Source organism: Nansenia antarctica, assembly GCF_963989245.1.
Source record: "Nansenia antarctica genome assembly, chromosome: 8".
Classification (NCBI taxonomy): Eukaryota; Metazoa; Chordata; class Actinopteri; order Argentiniformes; family Microstomatidae; genus Nansenia; species Nansenia antarctica.
This window is the reverse complement of record NC_137678.1, coordinates 16,935,204-16,953,850: the sequence shown is the minus strand read 5'-3', so window position 1 is coordinate 16,953,850 and position 18,647 is coordinate 16,935,204. Positions and strand designations below refer to the sequence as shown.

The following is an 18,647-nucleotide window of genomic DNA, read 5'->3' as shown; positions in this document are numbered from 1 at the left end:
GTGTGTCCTTGCTCCCTCTGCTGATATAAAAGAGAATTGCAGCCTTGGAGAAAAAGATGGCAGCTGAATTCCAATGCAAATACACAGACACACACAGAAATACTGCAAAATCGCTTTATACTAACTCGATTTTGAAAATGTAAAGATGCTGGGTGGTAGAACGCACATATCTAGGAAAAGTCATGAAAGGAGGGTCCTGAAATTTGATCGAGTGCAAAGGTAGATTTTTTTTTTGTACTCACTGGTGCTGTTTAACACCTCACGGCTGCTCTAGTGTTAATGCTATTCAAGTGCAAGACACTATCTATAATTTATTTAGGGCCATATTTATTTAGCCTGGGCCTACATCGTGAATTTGATTACATTTCGTCTGAATCCAAGATGGCGGACACCGAAAAATAATTAATCCTACTTTAATCTTAGTTTAAACTAGGTTTAACTAATCCAGGATTAAAATGATGATTTGCAACCCGTCTCTGATTAATTTTGAATCTAGTTTAAACCTAGATTTACTAAACCTGGATATTTGAAAGTTAACTACAGCATGATCAAAGCTTTAACTGTATTCATCATCTGTGTTGATGAAGAAAACAGGTTTTACTACTTTTGGATGATGTCACCTTTTAAACATAAAATAACACTGTTGTTGTTGTTGTTTTTAAACCTAAATATTTATAGAAAGGATTGGGTTTGTGTTGCAATATGAAGGTGAACTTGACAAGTAAAGCTGAATGTTTTCTCATGTTTATTACGGTCAGCTGACTAGCTCTAGTGTAATAGTGTCACCTCTGGTCTCTCTAGATATGGCTTCCTCCAGCAGTCTCCTGTCTGAGGAGCAGTTCCTGTGTTCCATCTGTCTGGATGTGTTCACTGACCCTGTCTCTACTCCATGCGGACACACCTTCTGCATGGCCTGCATCAGAGGATACTGGGACACCAGTGAATTGTTCAAGTGTCCGTTGTGTAAGGAAATATTCTATAAAAGATCTGAGCTTCGCGTCAAAACAACATTTAGAGAGGTCGTAGAGAAATTCAAGAGAATGAGAGTCAGGGCTGAAGATGAGTCCCCTGTCTAACCTGGACAAGTGCCTTGTGACGTCTGCCCTGGGACCAGGGGTGAAAGTGGTTTGAGTTTCTTACAGGAACTATAGGCTACTACCCCAACCTTCATCGTTTCATATTGTTCTCCTCCTGCCCCCAGCTTCATGCATCCCTGAACACACACATCGTGGTGTTGGTGTCGAAATTAGAAACACTTTAGGGCTGCCAAGTTTCACCAAAAGTTTGGAGTGAGAGTTTTTGGTGGTGGAGCGACCCAAAACTGTGCACGTTTTGGTAGCGGCGGCCCCTCTCACCCACACAATTATTTGTGCTAGTTTCCTGCAATCTTAAACCAGCACAAGAAATGAAAATAATTGGAACATTTGATAAAACAAGAGAAATTCAGATAATATATCTTAAGTCTTAATAAACAAATACAGTAGCCTACAGAGTCTAAAACAAAATTGGGCCTCATCAAGTGAACTCAACCCCTTGGTCAGCAGCAGAAAGACCCTTGGTCATCATCTTATATACAGTGCATTGCTCATAGATGGCTATCATGTTATACAGTACATACCAGGGTTTTTCCTGGGTCAGAATCAAGCCTTGGAGGTTGATGTTGTGCGCGCGCAGTGCGCCCACATTTTCTTTGAGGGACCCCCAATTGTTGTATTTGTATTGTAAATTGTAATTATTATTACTACTACTACTACTAATAATAATAATAATACGATGCGATTTGAAAGTACCAGTAGGCTACCAGATACGTATGCACATATTTTGCTACCAGGGTTGCCAGATGGAATTGACAATTTCCAGCCCAACCAGTCTAAAAGCTGCCGAATCCATCTGTCCAGTCAGTGTGACCAAAAGTAGCCCAATCTGGCAACACGGCTTGCTTAAGGAAGCATATAGTGGACTAAATTCAAATGTTAATGCAATTTGAGATTGCATTTGCATGTTCCACTTTTGCATGCATTCTTTCAGACAATATTCAAATTCAAATGCAATTCTAATGAGCGGATGTGTTTCCTAGAACATATAAATGCAATTGCTAATCACATTATTGCATTACAATTTGAATATTGACTCAAATAACGCAGGCAAAAGTGGCAAATTAATATGCTATTTTGGGATTGCATAGTAATTTTCACATTAGAATGAACTTTTTAATTTTGTCAGCTACAAAGCAGCGCATGACTTTGAAAATTAAATGTCAAATGGCTTTGCCTTATCATTTTAATATTGACAGCGAATGTGCACATCAGGTACATGAAAATGAAAATGCAAATCATTAGAATTGCATTTGAATTTGAATATTGTCTGAAAGAATGCATGCAAAAGTGGAACATGCAAATGCAATCTCAAATTGCATTAACATTTGAATAAAGTCCACTATATGCTTCCATACGACGCGACTGTAATCCCGGTCGGACTGTCTCAGTGCCCAGTGCTGCCCACCTAACCACGTCGCGTCACGTCGGGTCTACTGTAAAGCGGGTTAACATGTCCTTTTCAAAGGTATTAAAATAGACGCAAGGAAACATAACGTCAGCCATGTGTTTCCTTGTTGGAAATTATGGATCGTGAATCGTGATTGCTTCTGCACTCTGCAGCAATCGGATTTTGATTGACAGGCAGCTGCATCTCTTCCCCCAACGGCGTTCCGGCACAGAAAGTCTTGCCGGAACGCAGCACCGGACCGTTCCGGCCCACTTTCACCTATGCCTGGGACGAAGCTCAAGGCTCTGAAGTCCTGCCTGGTGTGTCAGTCCTCTTACTGTGAGACTCACCTGGAGCCTCATCAGAGGGTCGCAGTCTTAAAGAGACACAAGCTGATCAATCCTGTGGAGAACCTGGAAGACAGGATTTGTAAGAAGCACGAGAGACTCCTGGAGCTGTTCTGTAGGCGTGACCAGATGTGTGTGTGTGTGTCAGTTTTGTACTGAGATAGACCACAAGACTCATGACACCGTCCCCATAGAGAAGGAGTATGGAAAGAGGAAGGCTCAGCTGGGGAAGACAGAGGCAGAAGTTCAGCAGATGATCCAGGAGCGACTGCAGAAGGTTAAGGAAATCAAAATCTCCATGGAGCTCAACAACAAAGATGCAGAGAGAGAATTAGCAGACAGCATACAGCTCTTTACTGCTCTGGTGCTCTCCATTGAGAGAAGCCAGGCTGAGCTTATTGAAGGGATTGAGGAGAAGCAGAACGCAGCAGAGCCGGTGAAGGGCTGATTAAAGAGCTGGAGCAGGAAATCACTGAGCTAAAGAGGAGAAGCACTGAGCTAGAGGAGCTCTCACACACTGAGGACCACCTCCACCTCCTCCAGAGCTTCCCATTCCTGTCCTGCCCTCCACACACCAGGGACTGGTCTGAGATCAGGGTTCACAGGGATCTGAATGATGGGTCTTTGAGGAGAGCTGTGTCTCAGCTGGAGGAGACACTTACGAGGGAAGTGAAGAGGTTGTGTGATGCTGAGCTGAAGATGATTCAGCAGTATGCAGTGGACGTGACTCTGGACCCTGATACAGCACATCCAGAACTCATTCTGTCTGAGGATGAGAAACAAGTGAGACATGGAGACACAAGAAACAATCTCACTGATAACACAGAGAGGTTCAATAAATCTCCTAACATCCTTGGAAAGGAGGGTTTCTCCTCAGGGAGGTTTTACTATGAAGTGGAGGTGAAGGAGAAGACTGGCTGGACTTTAGGAGTGGCCAGAGAGTCCATCAACAGGAAGGGGGATATCACACTGAACCCTGAGGATGGATACTGGCCTGTATGTTTGAGGAATGGAAATTAGTAGAGGGCAGCTGCTGGCCCTGCTGTCCGCCTGTCCCTGAGAGAGAAGCCCCAGAAGGTGGGGGTGTTTGTGGATTATGAGGAGGGCCAGGTCTCCTTTTATGATGTGGAGGCCAGGTCTCTGATCTACTCTTTCACTGGCTGCACCTTCACTGAGAAACTCTATCCATACTTCAGCCCCTGCATGAATGATGGTGGTAAAAAATCTGCCCCTCTGATCATCTCCTCTGCTGATATTATTTGAGATTTCTGTATGTTTAAATGCTACAATTGAACTTCTAATCGCAAACTCGTCCTTTAAATGAATTCTCAAAACTTACTTTTACAGGAAGGCTTTTAATATATATATATATATATATATAATAGTAAATCTGTTTTAGATAGTAAGGTAAAGTAAATAGTAAGGTTTATCTTCCTCTCTCACCACTTTGATTTCACCTGTTTTCATTATACCCTTTGTTATCAGGTCTTATGTTCTGTGTTTTAATAATGTTTTTGTTTTTGTGTTTTTCTTCTTTTGTAGACCCATACTTTATTTGGATCAATATTGGGTAGAAATTATTAACCAGACAACTACTGTAAATTAATAGTTTAAAAACAACCACTGAAACACTGCTTTTTGTGCACTGGATAACAACATGCTTATGTCTGTTAGGCACTAGATTGTATTTATGAATTACTGTACATGCGTCCATAATTCATGATTGTTTAATCGGAATGTTAATATTGACTTAAAATAAAAACAATAAAAATGACCAGGAACAGTTATTAAAGACACCTTTAGTAATGTTCATAACATCACAGAGACCTGTGAGTCAAGAGCGTTGGTTAGGGTTGGGCGGTTTCCAATTTTATATACCGGTAGCTACTATTAAACCGTCCCCCATGTTAAATAATTATTAGAATAAGTTAGGCTGCGCTACATCGTCAGTCCACACATTTATTATTCAAAAATATGGAAAAGGGTTGTTGTTGAGAATCACAACACAAACTCACTAGTCAAGCCAAAATACTGCAGCGAAATGGATTGGACTGCTACCTAGTTAACTATAACACTACTTTAGATTGTTAGCAGGCTCACAAAATAAGCTGTGTTAGTTGACTAGCGATGTGTACATTTTTCGAAAGAAAAGTCAAAGCATTAGAACGTGTCACATTTTTTAACAATCAATTACTTAAATTAGCCTTTGATTATGTTCGGGCCCGCCATCTAGTGGCTCAATTCTTTTTTTGGCCCGAGGCCAAACATAATTGCTGACCCCTGTTGTAGGGCTTTGTTGACAGAGCCGCCAATTTGAAATGATGAATGTGTGACAGCGGTGGAACAGGGGTGGACCAAAGCCCTAACCTTGCCGCAAACCTGCTCAAACACTTTCCATGAGCAGTGCTGAAAAATGTGCTTAAAATAAATGAATAAAAACAGCGCAAAAAATACTTTTGGTTCGTAATAAGACTGTATGTATGGCAAACACTGCACCCGAGTACAAAGCACAGAGCGTGTTACAGCAGAGCGTGTTACAGCAGACTGTGTATCACGTGTGTGCTGTGATCACATATCCTTCTGAGGAAATATGATCACGTACACATACTTTTTTTTTCAGGTTATTTATTTCACGAATTAATTTTGTTCCGTCATCACTTTCAATAGCATCTTCAACTACACAGACAGGGGTGCTGGACAAACACTGTTAATGCGTTTATTATATACAGTAGGCCTATATCACAATTTATGACGGTTTTACTGTTGACAAAAAACGCTGCTATTTAAAACAAAAATGTGGTATTTTACGGTAAAACCGTGAAACCGCCCAACCCTAGCGTTGGTTACCTAGCAACCCTAGCCTTGGTTAACTAGCAACCCTAGCCTTGGTTACCTAGCAACCCCAGCGTTGGTTACCTAGCAACTCAAGCCTTGGTTACCTAGCAACCCTAGCCGTGGTTACCTAGCAACTAGGGATGCACGATATTATCGGCGCCGATATTTAGCGGCCCGATATTGGGAAATTAATGTTAATATAAACCGATATTTATCGGTTTTATTAAACTTTAGTCGATATAGAGCCGATAATATGAAGCCGGAAATATTTCCGGTTCCGGTTGTCGCGCTCATGATGCTGCGCCTGTGTACAGCCACGCAGTGTAGAGACGAGATCGAAACATGGCTTCCCCGGTGTGGACATTCTTCAGAGTTTCTGAGGCAGATAGTGCGTTTGCAATTCGCAATACATGTTCGGCAAAAGTTCGGTGAACTACCGTAATAAGCCTAAAAAAGCGTTCAAAAAGTGCAACTTCTCTGCTTTCAGAAACTGTTTGAATTTTTTAGATTGGGCATATAGTTCATGAATTACGATAGTTTGAAGGAACGCTGTAAAATCCTGTCTGCACCGACAGCTCCGGTTTCGGAGCAAGACGCGAATCTATCGGCATTAGTCAAATACATGCTCACATCCAGTCATCCGCTCACTGCTCTCCATCAAAAAGGGCACATCCATCAATAATATTACATAATAACAACTGCTCTGATTAGATTGCTTAGATTGTTTAATACATCAACGGGGGGAAAAGCGAGATGAACTCGCGAGTATCATGCTTCCTCCATTGAACGGAAAGTCCTATCTATTCCATTCAAAGTGTTTTAGCCTTCCCCCTTTCCACTGGTAGTAAGGAATTGGCAAGAATAGATCGATATAAATAGATCAACATAATGCAGCACTATCATGCACCGATCAGCCTTAAACATGTAACGTTAGATATATAACGGAGCGATGTATTTCTACGGAAAGGCTGACTGACGCGGGGCTCATACAATCTCCGCGTTTGTTATAGATACGAGTGCTCCGGTGTCTTGCTGGTAGTCAAATATATTTATTTATACAGTATATACAGCATATGGATGTTACGTGCCTGTTACCTGCCGCTTTCAGTTCTAGTAGTTTAGATCTCGCAACCAGGGAAACGCCGACATGTGTTAACACTAGGACAGCGACGTTTTTTTACCTACTTTTAGCCCGACGAGGTGTCGAATCACACGACCACTCTTCACAATGGGAGAGTGTGAACTGACGCACAAAGATCGCTGGATGGCGATGTCACACAAGAAGAGAAAATGACAAGATCACTAGGCTACCTCTAAAAATGCATATAAAGTTCCTATGCGCAGAGAAGCAGAGAAGTGGGGAAATTATTAGCACAATCTGATATGAAGCTTGAGTCAGCTGAAAACGAACTACAAATTAAATTATATATATGGAGAGGAGATTGATTGTGACTGCGGGAGCTTTACTAATGAATGATGATTGATTATCATTATTAAAAAAGAATAGTAATAAATATTGCAATATTGTGTTATCATAATTATGAGCTTCACAGTGATAAAGTCTGTTTATTTGTCGTGAAATTCGCCGGTAACGTCAGCCTGTCTGCCCCTGCAACTGCTATATTATATGTTATTATATGGAATGGCTGAATATGTTCATTCTTTTTATTTTGATTACATTATATAATTGTATTTGGTATAATGACAAATACTTTAAACTTGAATGATCTCACAGGAGCGCGTGCATGCACGGTAAAGTGGAGAGGAGATTGATCCGGACTGCAGGAGTTTTCATTAGGCTACTAATGAATGATGGTTGATTATTATAATAAAACAAATAATAGTAATAAATATTGCAATATTGTGTTATTATAATTATGAGCTTCACATAGATGCACAAGCCTGCGACTGCTGTAAGCTTAGTAAGCGGGAGAGCCGTCTTTGAAACCCGCTTGGCTGCCCCCAACTCTCTCTCCTGCCTGGATGGACCACAACACACGCACACTTTATTTGTCAAATACACGCTCTTGCGTGTTTCCATTCATGATGATATGTTTCTGTAAATTCATATATATATCCTATTGCATTATTTGAAAATTTACAGCGCTATAAATAGTGTCATTCAATGCACAACGCGACTTCACTAGATCTGTCGAATAAAATGAAAAATTCTGAGTGGGACTGCTCAGAAAAAACAATAATACATTATATACTGTAGGTCTATTATAAATATCCGTTCGTTATATAATATTCGTTGATGATTATGTCGTATATTTCCACACACATGCATAGATAGTATGATAGGGGGTCATGCTATTCTGTAGCCTTCATGTTTGCACCAGCGGGCACCCGGAAGGGTGACATCACAGTGACATCACAGGGGACGGCCCTCATGACCATCTAGATAAGGTGATAGGCTATGACCTGTGACTGTATTTGCATAAGAGGGCAGGGATCTAGGGGACTAGGGAAAACCAGCGAGGAAGGGAGGAAGCGGTCTCTTTTTTTGTCACCAGGCCCCAGGATCAACACGTGTATGTATAAATCTGTTTGTAACTCGGATTAAATCATCTTAAACTCACTAGCTGTTGTTTGATTCATAACCAATAAGAATACACGACAATTACATAATCAAATGTAGGCTACTGCAATGACTTTCATTACTGCTGCGAGAGTTGAGAGAGTTGAGTACAACTGAGTACAACCTTTCTGGTGGGGGATGGTTTGAAGGGCTTGTTGGAGGAATTGGCATCCTTTGTGTGGTGATCGGAAACGATCAGAAAGAGATCATTGAGAATAAGATGACCCTCCCCCATGCATCAACCATCAATTGTCAGGATTCATCTGTGATAAACAATTGCCTACTAATTACATCCCATTGAATATGTTTGCAATCTGCCATCCCATAGCCTATTTATCATCATATTTTTCAATATACCTCCATAGCAGTCTACAGTCTAATTTAGTTATTTCTATAATTACATTATGAGAACATCAGTGTTGTTCCGCCTTTGGCTGTATTGTCTGAACGAACATTTATTTCGCCATATTACGTCACTTATCACCTTCGGTTTTTGTGAACGGGACCATCAGAAAGAGATTTGTTTACCACAAAACAAGGAATGCAAAATAATGAGGCCATAACTGTATTGAAATAGAAGTCATTATCACTATTAGGCTACCGAGTACCAATCTCAATGGCATTCAATTGTCAGGATTCATCTGTGATAAACAATTGCCTACTAATTACATCCCATTGAATATGTTTGCAATCTGCCATCCCGTAGCCTATTTATCATCATATTTTCAATATACCTCCATAGCAGTCTACAGTCTAATTTAGCTATTTCTATATTTTACATTATGAGAACATCAGTGTTGTTCCGCCTTTGGCTGTATTGTCTGAACGAACATTTATTTCGCCATATTACGTCACTTATCACCTTCGGTTTTTGTGAACGGGACCATCAGAAAGAGATTCGTTTACCACAAAACAAGGAATGCAAAATAATGAGGCCATAACTGTATTCAAATAGAAGTCATTATCACTATTAGGCTACCGAGTATCAATCTCAATGGCATTCAATTGTCAGGATTCATCTGTGATAAACAATTGCCTACTAATTACATCCCATTGAATATGTTTGCATATGAACACACTTATTCCTATAAATTAGCCTGCATTACAGTTGGAGACCAGAACTACTCGTTATTTTGCTGTGATGAGTCGCCCAGAGAGCAGACGCGAGTGGTCCCCTGAAGAGCTTTTAGCCTACATGCACGATGTACCAGCGGACCAGTCGGACGGCGGAGGATCAGGAGATGATGAGAGAAAAATCATGGTAAGACTTGGTTACAACACTGTAAACAAAAAATCTGTAAATTATAGTATGAAAAACGAATATAGATTACATTGTCAGTTGTGTGTGTGTGGACATGTCCCGTGCTAATATCAAATCGCATCATATAGGCTATTGTTTTTCTGTGCATGATTACATGAAAACAACTAATAGTTTATAGTGTCTCACAGGCAGCAGGCGATGTCATTGAATCCGACGCAGATGCTTCAGAATGCGACTCTGACATTGAGGACGCAAGTGAAGCCACGAAAGAGCAGGGTCGAGACGGCACAGTGTGGACTGAGCAACCAGGCGCAACACAGCGCAACCCAGGCGCTCGGAGAGGCAGAGAACGACAGGCCAATATCATAAAGACAGCTCCAGGCCCGACTCGTTATGCCAAATCGAACATTACAAGTCCGTTGAGCAGTCTACTGTGTCTGATTGACACGGAAATGTGGCAACAGATTCTAAAGTACACTCAGGCAGAAGCTGACCGGAGTAATGATGAGATGTTCAATTTGAAAATGGACGAACTAAAGGCATTCGTGGGTCTCCTTTACTACAAACAGGGTTCCCACACTTTTTCACCAATGATTTTCCAAAACTTTTCCATAACTTTTCCATAATATTTTACCTAATTTCCATGACTTAGTTTATAGAGCGCAATAATGAGCCTCAGCAGTGTAGCAAAAATGTAGCATGGTTAATGTAAGGGAAGTTGTGTCTATCCAACATTACCACCTATCCTGGGGCATTGCGCAATGGCGTTGGAGTCTATGGCACCCATACAGGTGCAGTGCAATAAATTAGAATATCCTGGAAAATGACTTGGATTCTGTGCCTCTCCGCTCTTCCTCCAGCCCCGACCAAATGAACATACTTTTCAGAAGGCCGACATTTCTGTATTACATTTTTTTAAATTTGTTTTATCATTCTAATTTTTCTGAGATACTGACAGACAACTTACAGCTCATTCGTTTTCATGAGCTGTAAGCCATAATCATCACAATTACAAGAAATAAAGGCTTGCAATATGTCACTTTGTGTGTAATGAATCTATAGCCTATTATATGAGTTTCACTTTTTGAATTGAATTACTGGAATAAATTTACTTTTCTTTTTTACTTACATGCTTTTCCATGATATTCTAATTTATTGAGCTGTACCTGTATTCTTGTATTCAATTATGCATTGAAGTGAATGTAGCATTTATCAACAAACAACAACAAATAACCAAATGCTACAGTATTTACATGCTCAAGAAAGCAAAAACATTGAAGAGGTAACAGATGGCATTTCATATATTCAAGACAATCAGATATTCAACAATTACAAATAATTGTTCACTTCAGTAGCTCACATGTCAATCAATCAATATCATATATCAATAAAATAGAATAAATTACAGTCTGGTAGAAGAGCAATCAATGCCTCATACAGCATTAGGCTACACAACAATCTGAGACTAAAACCTGGAACATGGAATCTGGAACCGCACGTATACTAACAAGGGCTAGGCTACTGTAGGCTGTAATGAACAGGAAAAACCACCATGGCCTACCATGACAAATCACTCAACATAACAGTATAAAACATAAGTGGAATGCGACAGATATACTTGCTTTAGTTTTAACAATGTGTATGCACATACAATGACTACCGAGTGTCTCCTGCTTTCGTTGCTGTTTGGTACTAAACTGTGTCTACTCACTCTTCATTTCTTTTAGTTTCTCATCGATTTGCTTTTCAATGTCCAGAAGACTTGCTTTCTTTTCTTTGGCTGAACGGCGCAGGCTGTTAGACTTTGCAATGAAGGTTAGTTTGCTATAGGGCTGGGCAAACGATCAACATTTTTTTTTCGATAATCGTAACGAATTAACGATCAATTATCGATTAATCAATAAGCTTTTTTGGTATATATATATTTTTTTTTTTTTAAATCCCAAAAAAAATCGGGAAAAAAAAATAGGGCAGAAATAACAAGCATGTTTTCCTTGGGGAAAAAACGTTATTTGTGTTGCTATTGCACACATTCATTCATTCACATCCAAACTAGACACTACAGTCAGATAACAATCCTCTTAAACAAGGCAGTGAGTAGCCTAAATTGTTTAACTTAAAAACACATTTTACGTTATAAATAAAAATATAGAAAATAAGTAACTCACCATAGGAGCAGTAAAAAAAACAGTTACTCACAAATAGGAGGATGACTGAAAACGTTAGTGTCCTTAAGAGCGTCCAGCTTAACTTAAATTTAAACTCCAGCGAGAGACTGTAGGCGGCAGGCCTACTGGTTCTTGTTCAGAAAGATGATCATGTTAACATGTTCAGGGGTGAGAGACGAACGCAATCTGGTGACACGTGGACAAACTAATTTCCATTATTATTATTCAAAAAAAAATATATAAAAAAAAAAATATATATATTAATGATTATCAATCAAAATATTTTGTGATCGACCAAGACCTTATCGATCAATTAATCGATCATCGATCATTGATGCCCACCCCTAGTTTGCTAGTGGTCTCTGCCTTGTTTGCATATTCATCTGCAGCTTTCTCCAGGGCGTTGGCATCAGCCTCAACTCTAGCTCTCTTTTTTTTCAGTTCACCCAGTTCATCCATGAGAGACTTTCTTTTCATGTCAAGAGTCTTTCTATTTCCCTCTCTCTTTTGCTCATCAAGTACAATACTTCTGCCTTGCACCTGCAGCTGATATAAGCAGTTCTTTTGTGATCGGAACTTCACACACTCCTCCAACTGCCCTAATGTGGTCGATAATGAGTCTCTGGGCCACCAAGGTCTGTTCCTTCAGATTCTCTACCTCAACTTCTTTATTGACAGAGAAACCCCTCTCCACACTTGCCTGTCCATGGGACATCACAAGAAGCACCTTCACCACATCCCAAAGTCTTTTGAATTCAGTGCTAGAACCCATGGTCTCATGAAACAGAGTATCCACTCTATCTGAGGTGGGGGAAAATTCTCTGAAACCTGGAGTGACCAGAGCAAAATCACAGAACGCCCTGTACTCTCTCAAGACATCATCACACACTGACTCATTCACTTGATTTGCAGTGACAAGGGTTTGCAGGACTCTTTTCATTTTGATCACACACTGCTCTTTGTGAGCAACCATTTGTCTGGGATCTAGACACTGCCCCCAGGGGTCTATTGTTCTATTTTCCCAATTTTAATAATTTTAATTTGTAATAAGCTTATGTAATCCCAAATGGAACTATCAAGTGTTGCATATCATTGTATTCAGCGCAAAATGCTCTTTTGTGGTATGTTATCATATATAATTTTAGGAGACTATGTGTATTTCAAAATGACCACAAAAGCAACATACAAAATAAAACAAAAAACAGTTCTGATTGATTGTATTTGTATTGATTACAAACTGTACAGAATGAGATTGGATGTTGAAAATTGTTCTATGAGGCCTTAGGTATAAATACACTAAAATAAAACACTCCACACAAGTATATAACTATAGACAAAACTGTTAGCTCAGTTCACAGACGTTTTTGGACAGAATTCACATTTCAAAGCAGTTTCTTATTCATTTCTTTGTATGTGTCTGAAAGCCCTGTGGAGGACATGGTGCGTTCTGGTCTGCAGGTGCAGCTAGACTGTGGACAGAAACTAAACAATGGTCCTTTTGAAGCCAACTGGCCCAGATTTATTTCCTGCTAAGGGACTAAGCAATAATAAGAATATAAGAACATCAAAACTAATGAACCTCCTCCCTTCTCCAGGCCACATTACTATACTGACCCCCAGCAGTGTTTTTCATCTCTTGTCTTCTCTCCTCACCACGGCATCGCGAACTATACAAACTAATTATTATAGGCTATACGATAGCCAGCAAGTAGGACGAATCTGCAAATCACATGGATAGGCTGTGATATACAAAAAGATCTACCTACTGCCGATCATTATTATGTAGCATTAGCGAACAAGCAAGTTAGGTGGCATCGCACTACATGAAAACATTACCTCCGATTGGCTCGTCGATATAGAGACTTCTGGTTGGTCTAGACGCAGGGGTGGGCTCTACTTGTAGCTACAATGTAGGTTTCACCATACAATTTATTGTTCCTATGCGGAACGAGAGCGAAGTTATTATACAACAGTGTTCGTTCCATGTCGCCGGCGACATGCTCGGTGAACATATTTTAAACACAATGTATATTTCCAAAACTTTTCCAAAACAGTTAAGTTAATTCCATAACTTTTCCAGACTGGAAAATCGTTTTTCAAATTCCATAACTTTTCCAGGAATTTCATGACCGTGGGAACCCTGTACAAAGGAGTTTTATGTTCCAAGTCCGTGAGGGTGGATGACCTCTGGTCATTACAATTCGGAAGCCCTGTCTTCAAGGAGACAATGACTCGCCAGAAGTTCCGAGATATCATGCGCTATCTACGCTTTGATGACAAGAACACACGAGCTGCCCGCGTTCCGGTGGATAAATTTGGCATGATTTCAGACATTTTTGACAAATTTGTGAAAAACAGCATTGCATCGTACACACCTGGTGACAACATTACCGTGGATGAACAGTTGTTCCCGACCAAAGCAAGATGTCGTTTCAAACAGTACATGGCCAATAAACCTGACAAATGTGGCATAAAGTTCTGGGTTGCAGCGGATGTGGACACCAAATACATGTTGAACGCACATCCCTACCTAGGGAAAGATGAAAGCAGGCCGGACGGTCAGCGGTTATCAGACAATGTTGTGCTGCGTCTGATGGAGCCGTTCGTGGGCAAAGGAAGAAATGTCACGACAGACAATTACTTCACCTCCTTGCCACTGGCAAACACCCTTTTGGCCCAACAAACCACAATTGTTGGCACAATTAATAAAATCAGACGGGAGTTGCCCCCATGTACACGGGCACAGACTGAAAGATTTTCCAGCAAGGTGCTGAGGGCTGGAGAAGCCACACTCACGGTTTACCAGGCAAAACCTAAGAAAAATGTATGCCTCCTCAGCACACTGCATCAAACCGTTTCTACTAATGAGCTACTAACATCTGCCAGTCATGTGGACGATTTGTATGTGGCACATGCACCAAGCCAGCAACCGCGTGTTGGGGATGCTGACTGTCCCATGGCCAGGCCTGATGCCTCTCCTGCCCTGTCTACCTGACAGCGCCCACGCTGAGCGCTCCGGCGACCTCCTATTCACTTTCTACTTTTTTAATATATATTGGTGTTCATATTAATTACCATACTCTTTACTTGGAAGAATTGACGTGAACATTGCAAGTAAATAAACATTTTACTTGAATTATCTGTCTCTCTGTCTGTGTTCGTTTGTAGTACAAATATCACATCTGATATATCTATGTAAAGACATTTCACTGCAACATGAACACACTATATTTTCACTTTTCACAACAGCTATTTTCATTTCATTTATAATGTGCAGTAAACAAACAAAATAATTTATACTCTCTGCAATTGGCTACTATACAATGGTGGCCAAAATCAACTATCCAAATATGAATCTGCGTATATCTATGTACAACCTTGTTGTAGCCTATTATTATCATGGTCGACATGAGAATTGTTGGCTACTTCATATCATAACTGAACATTCATATATATAGCCTATTACATTATTTGAAAATTGACAGCGCTGTACATAGTGTCATTCAATGCACAAGCACGTAATTTCAAACGATTTTGGTCGACAGCTAAATACATTATCAATATCTTATTATCAATTGTCAATATACTCTCTCCCTTCTTCTCCTTACTTTCCTGTCTGTCTTCACTATATCTGGGACTGCCCCACTCAGAAATATCCGTTCGTTATATCGTTGATGATTACAGGCATAATCATCGCCGACATCATTTTATTTGATGTACACATTTCACGGCAAGAGACAGTTTATTCTCCCAACAATTGTTTGTTCACTGCACAACATGAACACTAATGTTCGAAAACGAATCTACAAATATTAATCTGCGTATATAGGCTACAACCGTCTTGCTTGTTGTGTATTATTATCATTGCCGACACAGGTCTAATCATAACTGAACATCTGATAATAAGGTGAAGGGCAGTATTATTCATCTTTCCTTTATTGGGTGAATAAACTCAATATGAATGATTGTACAGTTGTCTATAGGCAAGAATGGGCTGAAACAATGACAGTTACAGTCTCGCTCAAACTGTAGTGAGATTAGGAGACTACTAATTGTAAATAGTAATGCACAATTATGATTATTACTGGTGGCCTGAGGTGGTCCAGTGGTCTAGCACCGTGGTCTACAGTGATATACAAAAAATACATTATATACAATATTATAAATATCCGTTTGTTATATAATATTCGTTGATGAACTACTTTGCTGCGGTAGCTATGTAATACCACACAACTTGATAGGTACATACTGTGCAGTGTATCATTCATAACTGTACATAGGCTACACATATCATAATATCTTATCACTATTGCATGGAACTTGGGTGAAAAAAAAAACTCAGCTCCAACAAATCTGAAGGGATTGGGAGACATATGGCACTTTTCCATCTGGGTCCCGCTTTAGCGCGGTACGCTTTAGCGCGGTATCACTTCGGGGTCAGGTCGGGTCACTTTTGATCTGTTCTGGTTTCCATTATACACAAACCGACCCGGACTAGTAGGAGGAGTAGAGGATAGTAGGCGGAGTTACGCGTCACACGCAGCCTGGCAAAAAGCTTCCGGGTGTACACAGCAACAGCAGTGATTTTTTTGGAGAGAAAGAGAAAGAGAGAGAGGAAGCTATGTACACATAATAAAGTCATGTTTTTTGAACCCTTAAAACCACTGCCTTCACTTGTCTGCTTTATGAACTGTAGTATCATCATCGGGAAACGCCGACAAGACGCGAATCTACCGGAATTTGACTCATGACACAGCCGGTGTTATTCACAGACAAACACGGTGCCGTTTGCGGGTTAGGATAACAATTCAAACGTGTCCGGAAAGAGGAGAAGCCAGGGAATTAAAAAGTTTTTGAATGGAGTCGATCCTCCACTCCTATCACCGTGGACACAGCGCGGAGCGAATTCCCTGTTAAAACCGGCATTTGACTCATGAGTGAATGGTGAAAATGGCTGGACGGCTGCGGGCGAACTCCCGGTTCATCGAGTTTACGGTTAAAAGCATAACTTCTCGGGGTGTCAGCGCGGTGGTTAAGGGCTCAAAATGACCGTAGACAGATGGTGAAGTTAGCAAAGGAGTATTGTGTTTTTTTACCACCTCCACAGCCGGTGTTATTCACGGACAAACACGGTGCATAATAGCGATTTTTGTGTTGTGCTTGTTGTAAATAAAAGTTATATGATTCATTGAAATGACATTAAACTAAGATAATACGATGGTCAGCATAATTTTCCGAATCTTTATTAATAAGCTATTACAGAACATTTTGTTGACATTTTCCTAGTGAATGTGGTATTTTCAAGATGGCGGTTGTGAAGAAATAATATGGGATGGGACATGGGATGACGATTGTCCATTGACCAATCAACGGTGTGCAGCGTCACACGTCACACGCAGCCTGGCAAAGACACAGGTCCCAGGTACCTGCTCCGATGTGGTACCTGGGACCTGGGACGAAAGCGACCTGGACCGACGAATGGAAAAGGGGACCGAAGCGGGCTGACCTGGGTCAGCACCAGGTCAGCACCAGGTCTGCAACGTAGTGGAAAAGTGCCAATACTGTACAGTTTATCATTTTCATAACTGTCTGTACATATAGATATCTTATGTATCACTATTGCTATATATAGCCTATATATAAACACATTATGTTACAAATATCAGTCTTATCCACTGTATCTAATTCAGCACTGAAGCCTGAAGGTTGAGCACAGTGTGTGCCCCCTTGCTACCTCTGCTGATATAAAAGAGAATTGCAGCCTTGGAGAAAAAGATGGCAGCCGAATCTCAAGGCAAATACACAGGCACACACAGAAATACTGCAAAATCGCTTTATACTAACTCCATTTTGAAAATGTAAAGATGCTGGGTGGTAGAACGCACATATCTAGGAAAAGTCATGAAAGGAGGGTCCTGACATTTGATCGAGTGCAAAGGTAGAATTTTTTTTGTACTCACTGGTGCCCGATGACACCTCACGACTTTCCTAGTGTTAAAGGGAGCAAGACACGAATCTACCGGCATTTGACTCATGAGTGAACGGCGAAAATGGCTGGACGGCACAGCTTGGGATTCCATTGAAGTTACAGGGAACTATGTGTGAAAGAGGCTTAAATGATTTCAACATTTGAAGAGTCAGAAGTGTTCTCTTTGTTGTGTTAACAATAGTGATGTAAGTTAGATTTGGTGAGATCACTATGGAATATTAAATCATCAATCTTTGCTCACTACATAGCCTTTCTTACCTTCAGGTGTGCATGAACTACAGGTTATCAACTGTGAAATTATATCTGTTCTCATATCGGTTATCATATCGGTTATCGGCCACGAAAAGCGGGTAAACATCGGTTATCGGTTGGAAAAAATGCATATCGTGCATCCCTACTAGCAACCCTAGCGTTGGTTACCTAGCAACCATAGTGTTTCGTTACCTAGCAACCCTAGCCTTGGTTACCTAGCAACCCTAGCCTTGGTTACCTAGCAACCCCAGCGTCGGTCTGCATCACGTTCACTCACCTTCTCCTCCCGTGTCTGTATCCTCCTGGCCTTGTCCTCCGCCGCAGCCTTCTTCTTCTTCTCATCCTCCTTCTCTTCCTCACTCTCCTTGTTCCCTGCCGCCTCGGCCACAGCGCCCCCTGGTGGTGGTGGAGGAGCGGCCAGAGACGCCATCTCCTTTTCCTTCTTCCCCTCCTCCTCCTCCGCCGCTTTGACGCTTTTCGAATTCAACCTGAACTTATTGGGCACCAGGGGGGCGATGTAGCTGCCCACGAACGCCTGCACGCTGGGCCGGGGGTACGAGAGGTAGTGGCTGAACCCTTTCTTGGGCGAGGTAGCTGGCGTGGTGGTGGGGGTGACTGGGACAGGGGGGCTGCCCGTGGAAGGTGTCTCTGGCGCGGGGGGAACCCCCGAGGTCACGCTAGCCTGATCTAGGGAAGAAGGGCGGTCCGATGGAGGGGGAGGAAGAGTAGG

At 41.1% G+C, this 18,647-nt stretch overlaps 1 protein-coding gene and 1 pseudogene across 2 annotated transcripts in view; one reads left to right on the top strand and one right to left on the bottom strand.

Moving 5' to 3' along the window:
- The window catches only part of LOC308163951 (calcium-independent phospholipase A2-gamma-like), a gene marked incomplete at its 5' end in the record, with an annotated part of 56,945 nt that overhangs the window by 37,947 nt on the left and 351 nt on the right, over positions 1 to 18,647 (bottom strand). The window contains one exon of the mRNA XM_080538121.1: positions 18,195 to 18,604. Coding sequence (XP_080394247.1) covers positions 18,195 to 18,604 — 410 coding nt within the window. The remainder of the gene's footprint in view (positions 1 to 18,194; positions 18,605 to 18,647) is intronic.
- LOC308163471 (zinc-binding protein A33-like) lies at positions 804 to 4,094 on the top strand (annotated as a pseudogene). The gene is made up of 2 exons: positions 804 to 1,046; positions 2,781 to 4,094. The product of its transcript is annotated as a zinc-binding protein A33-like (transcript).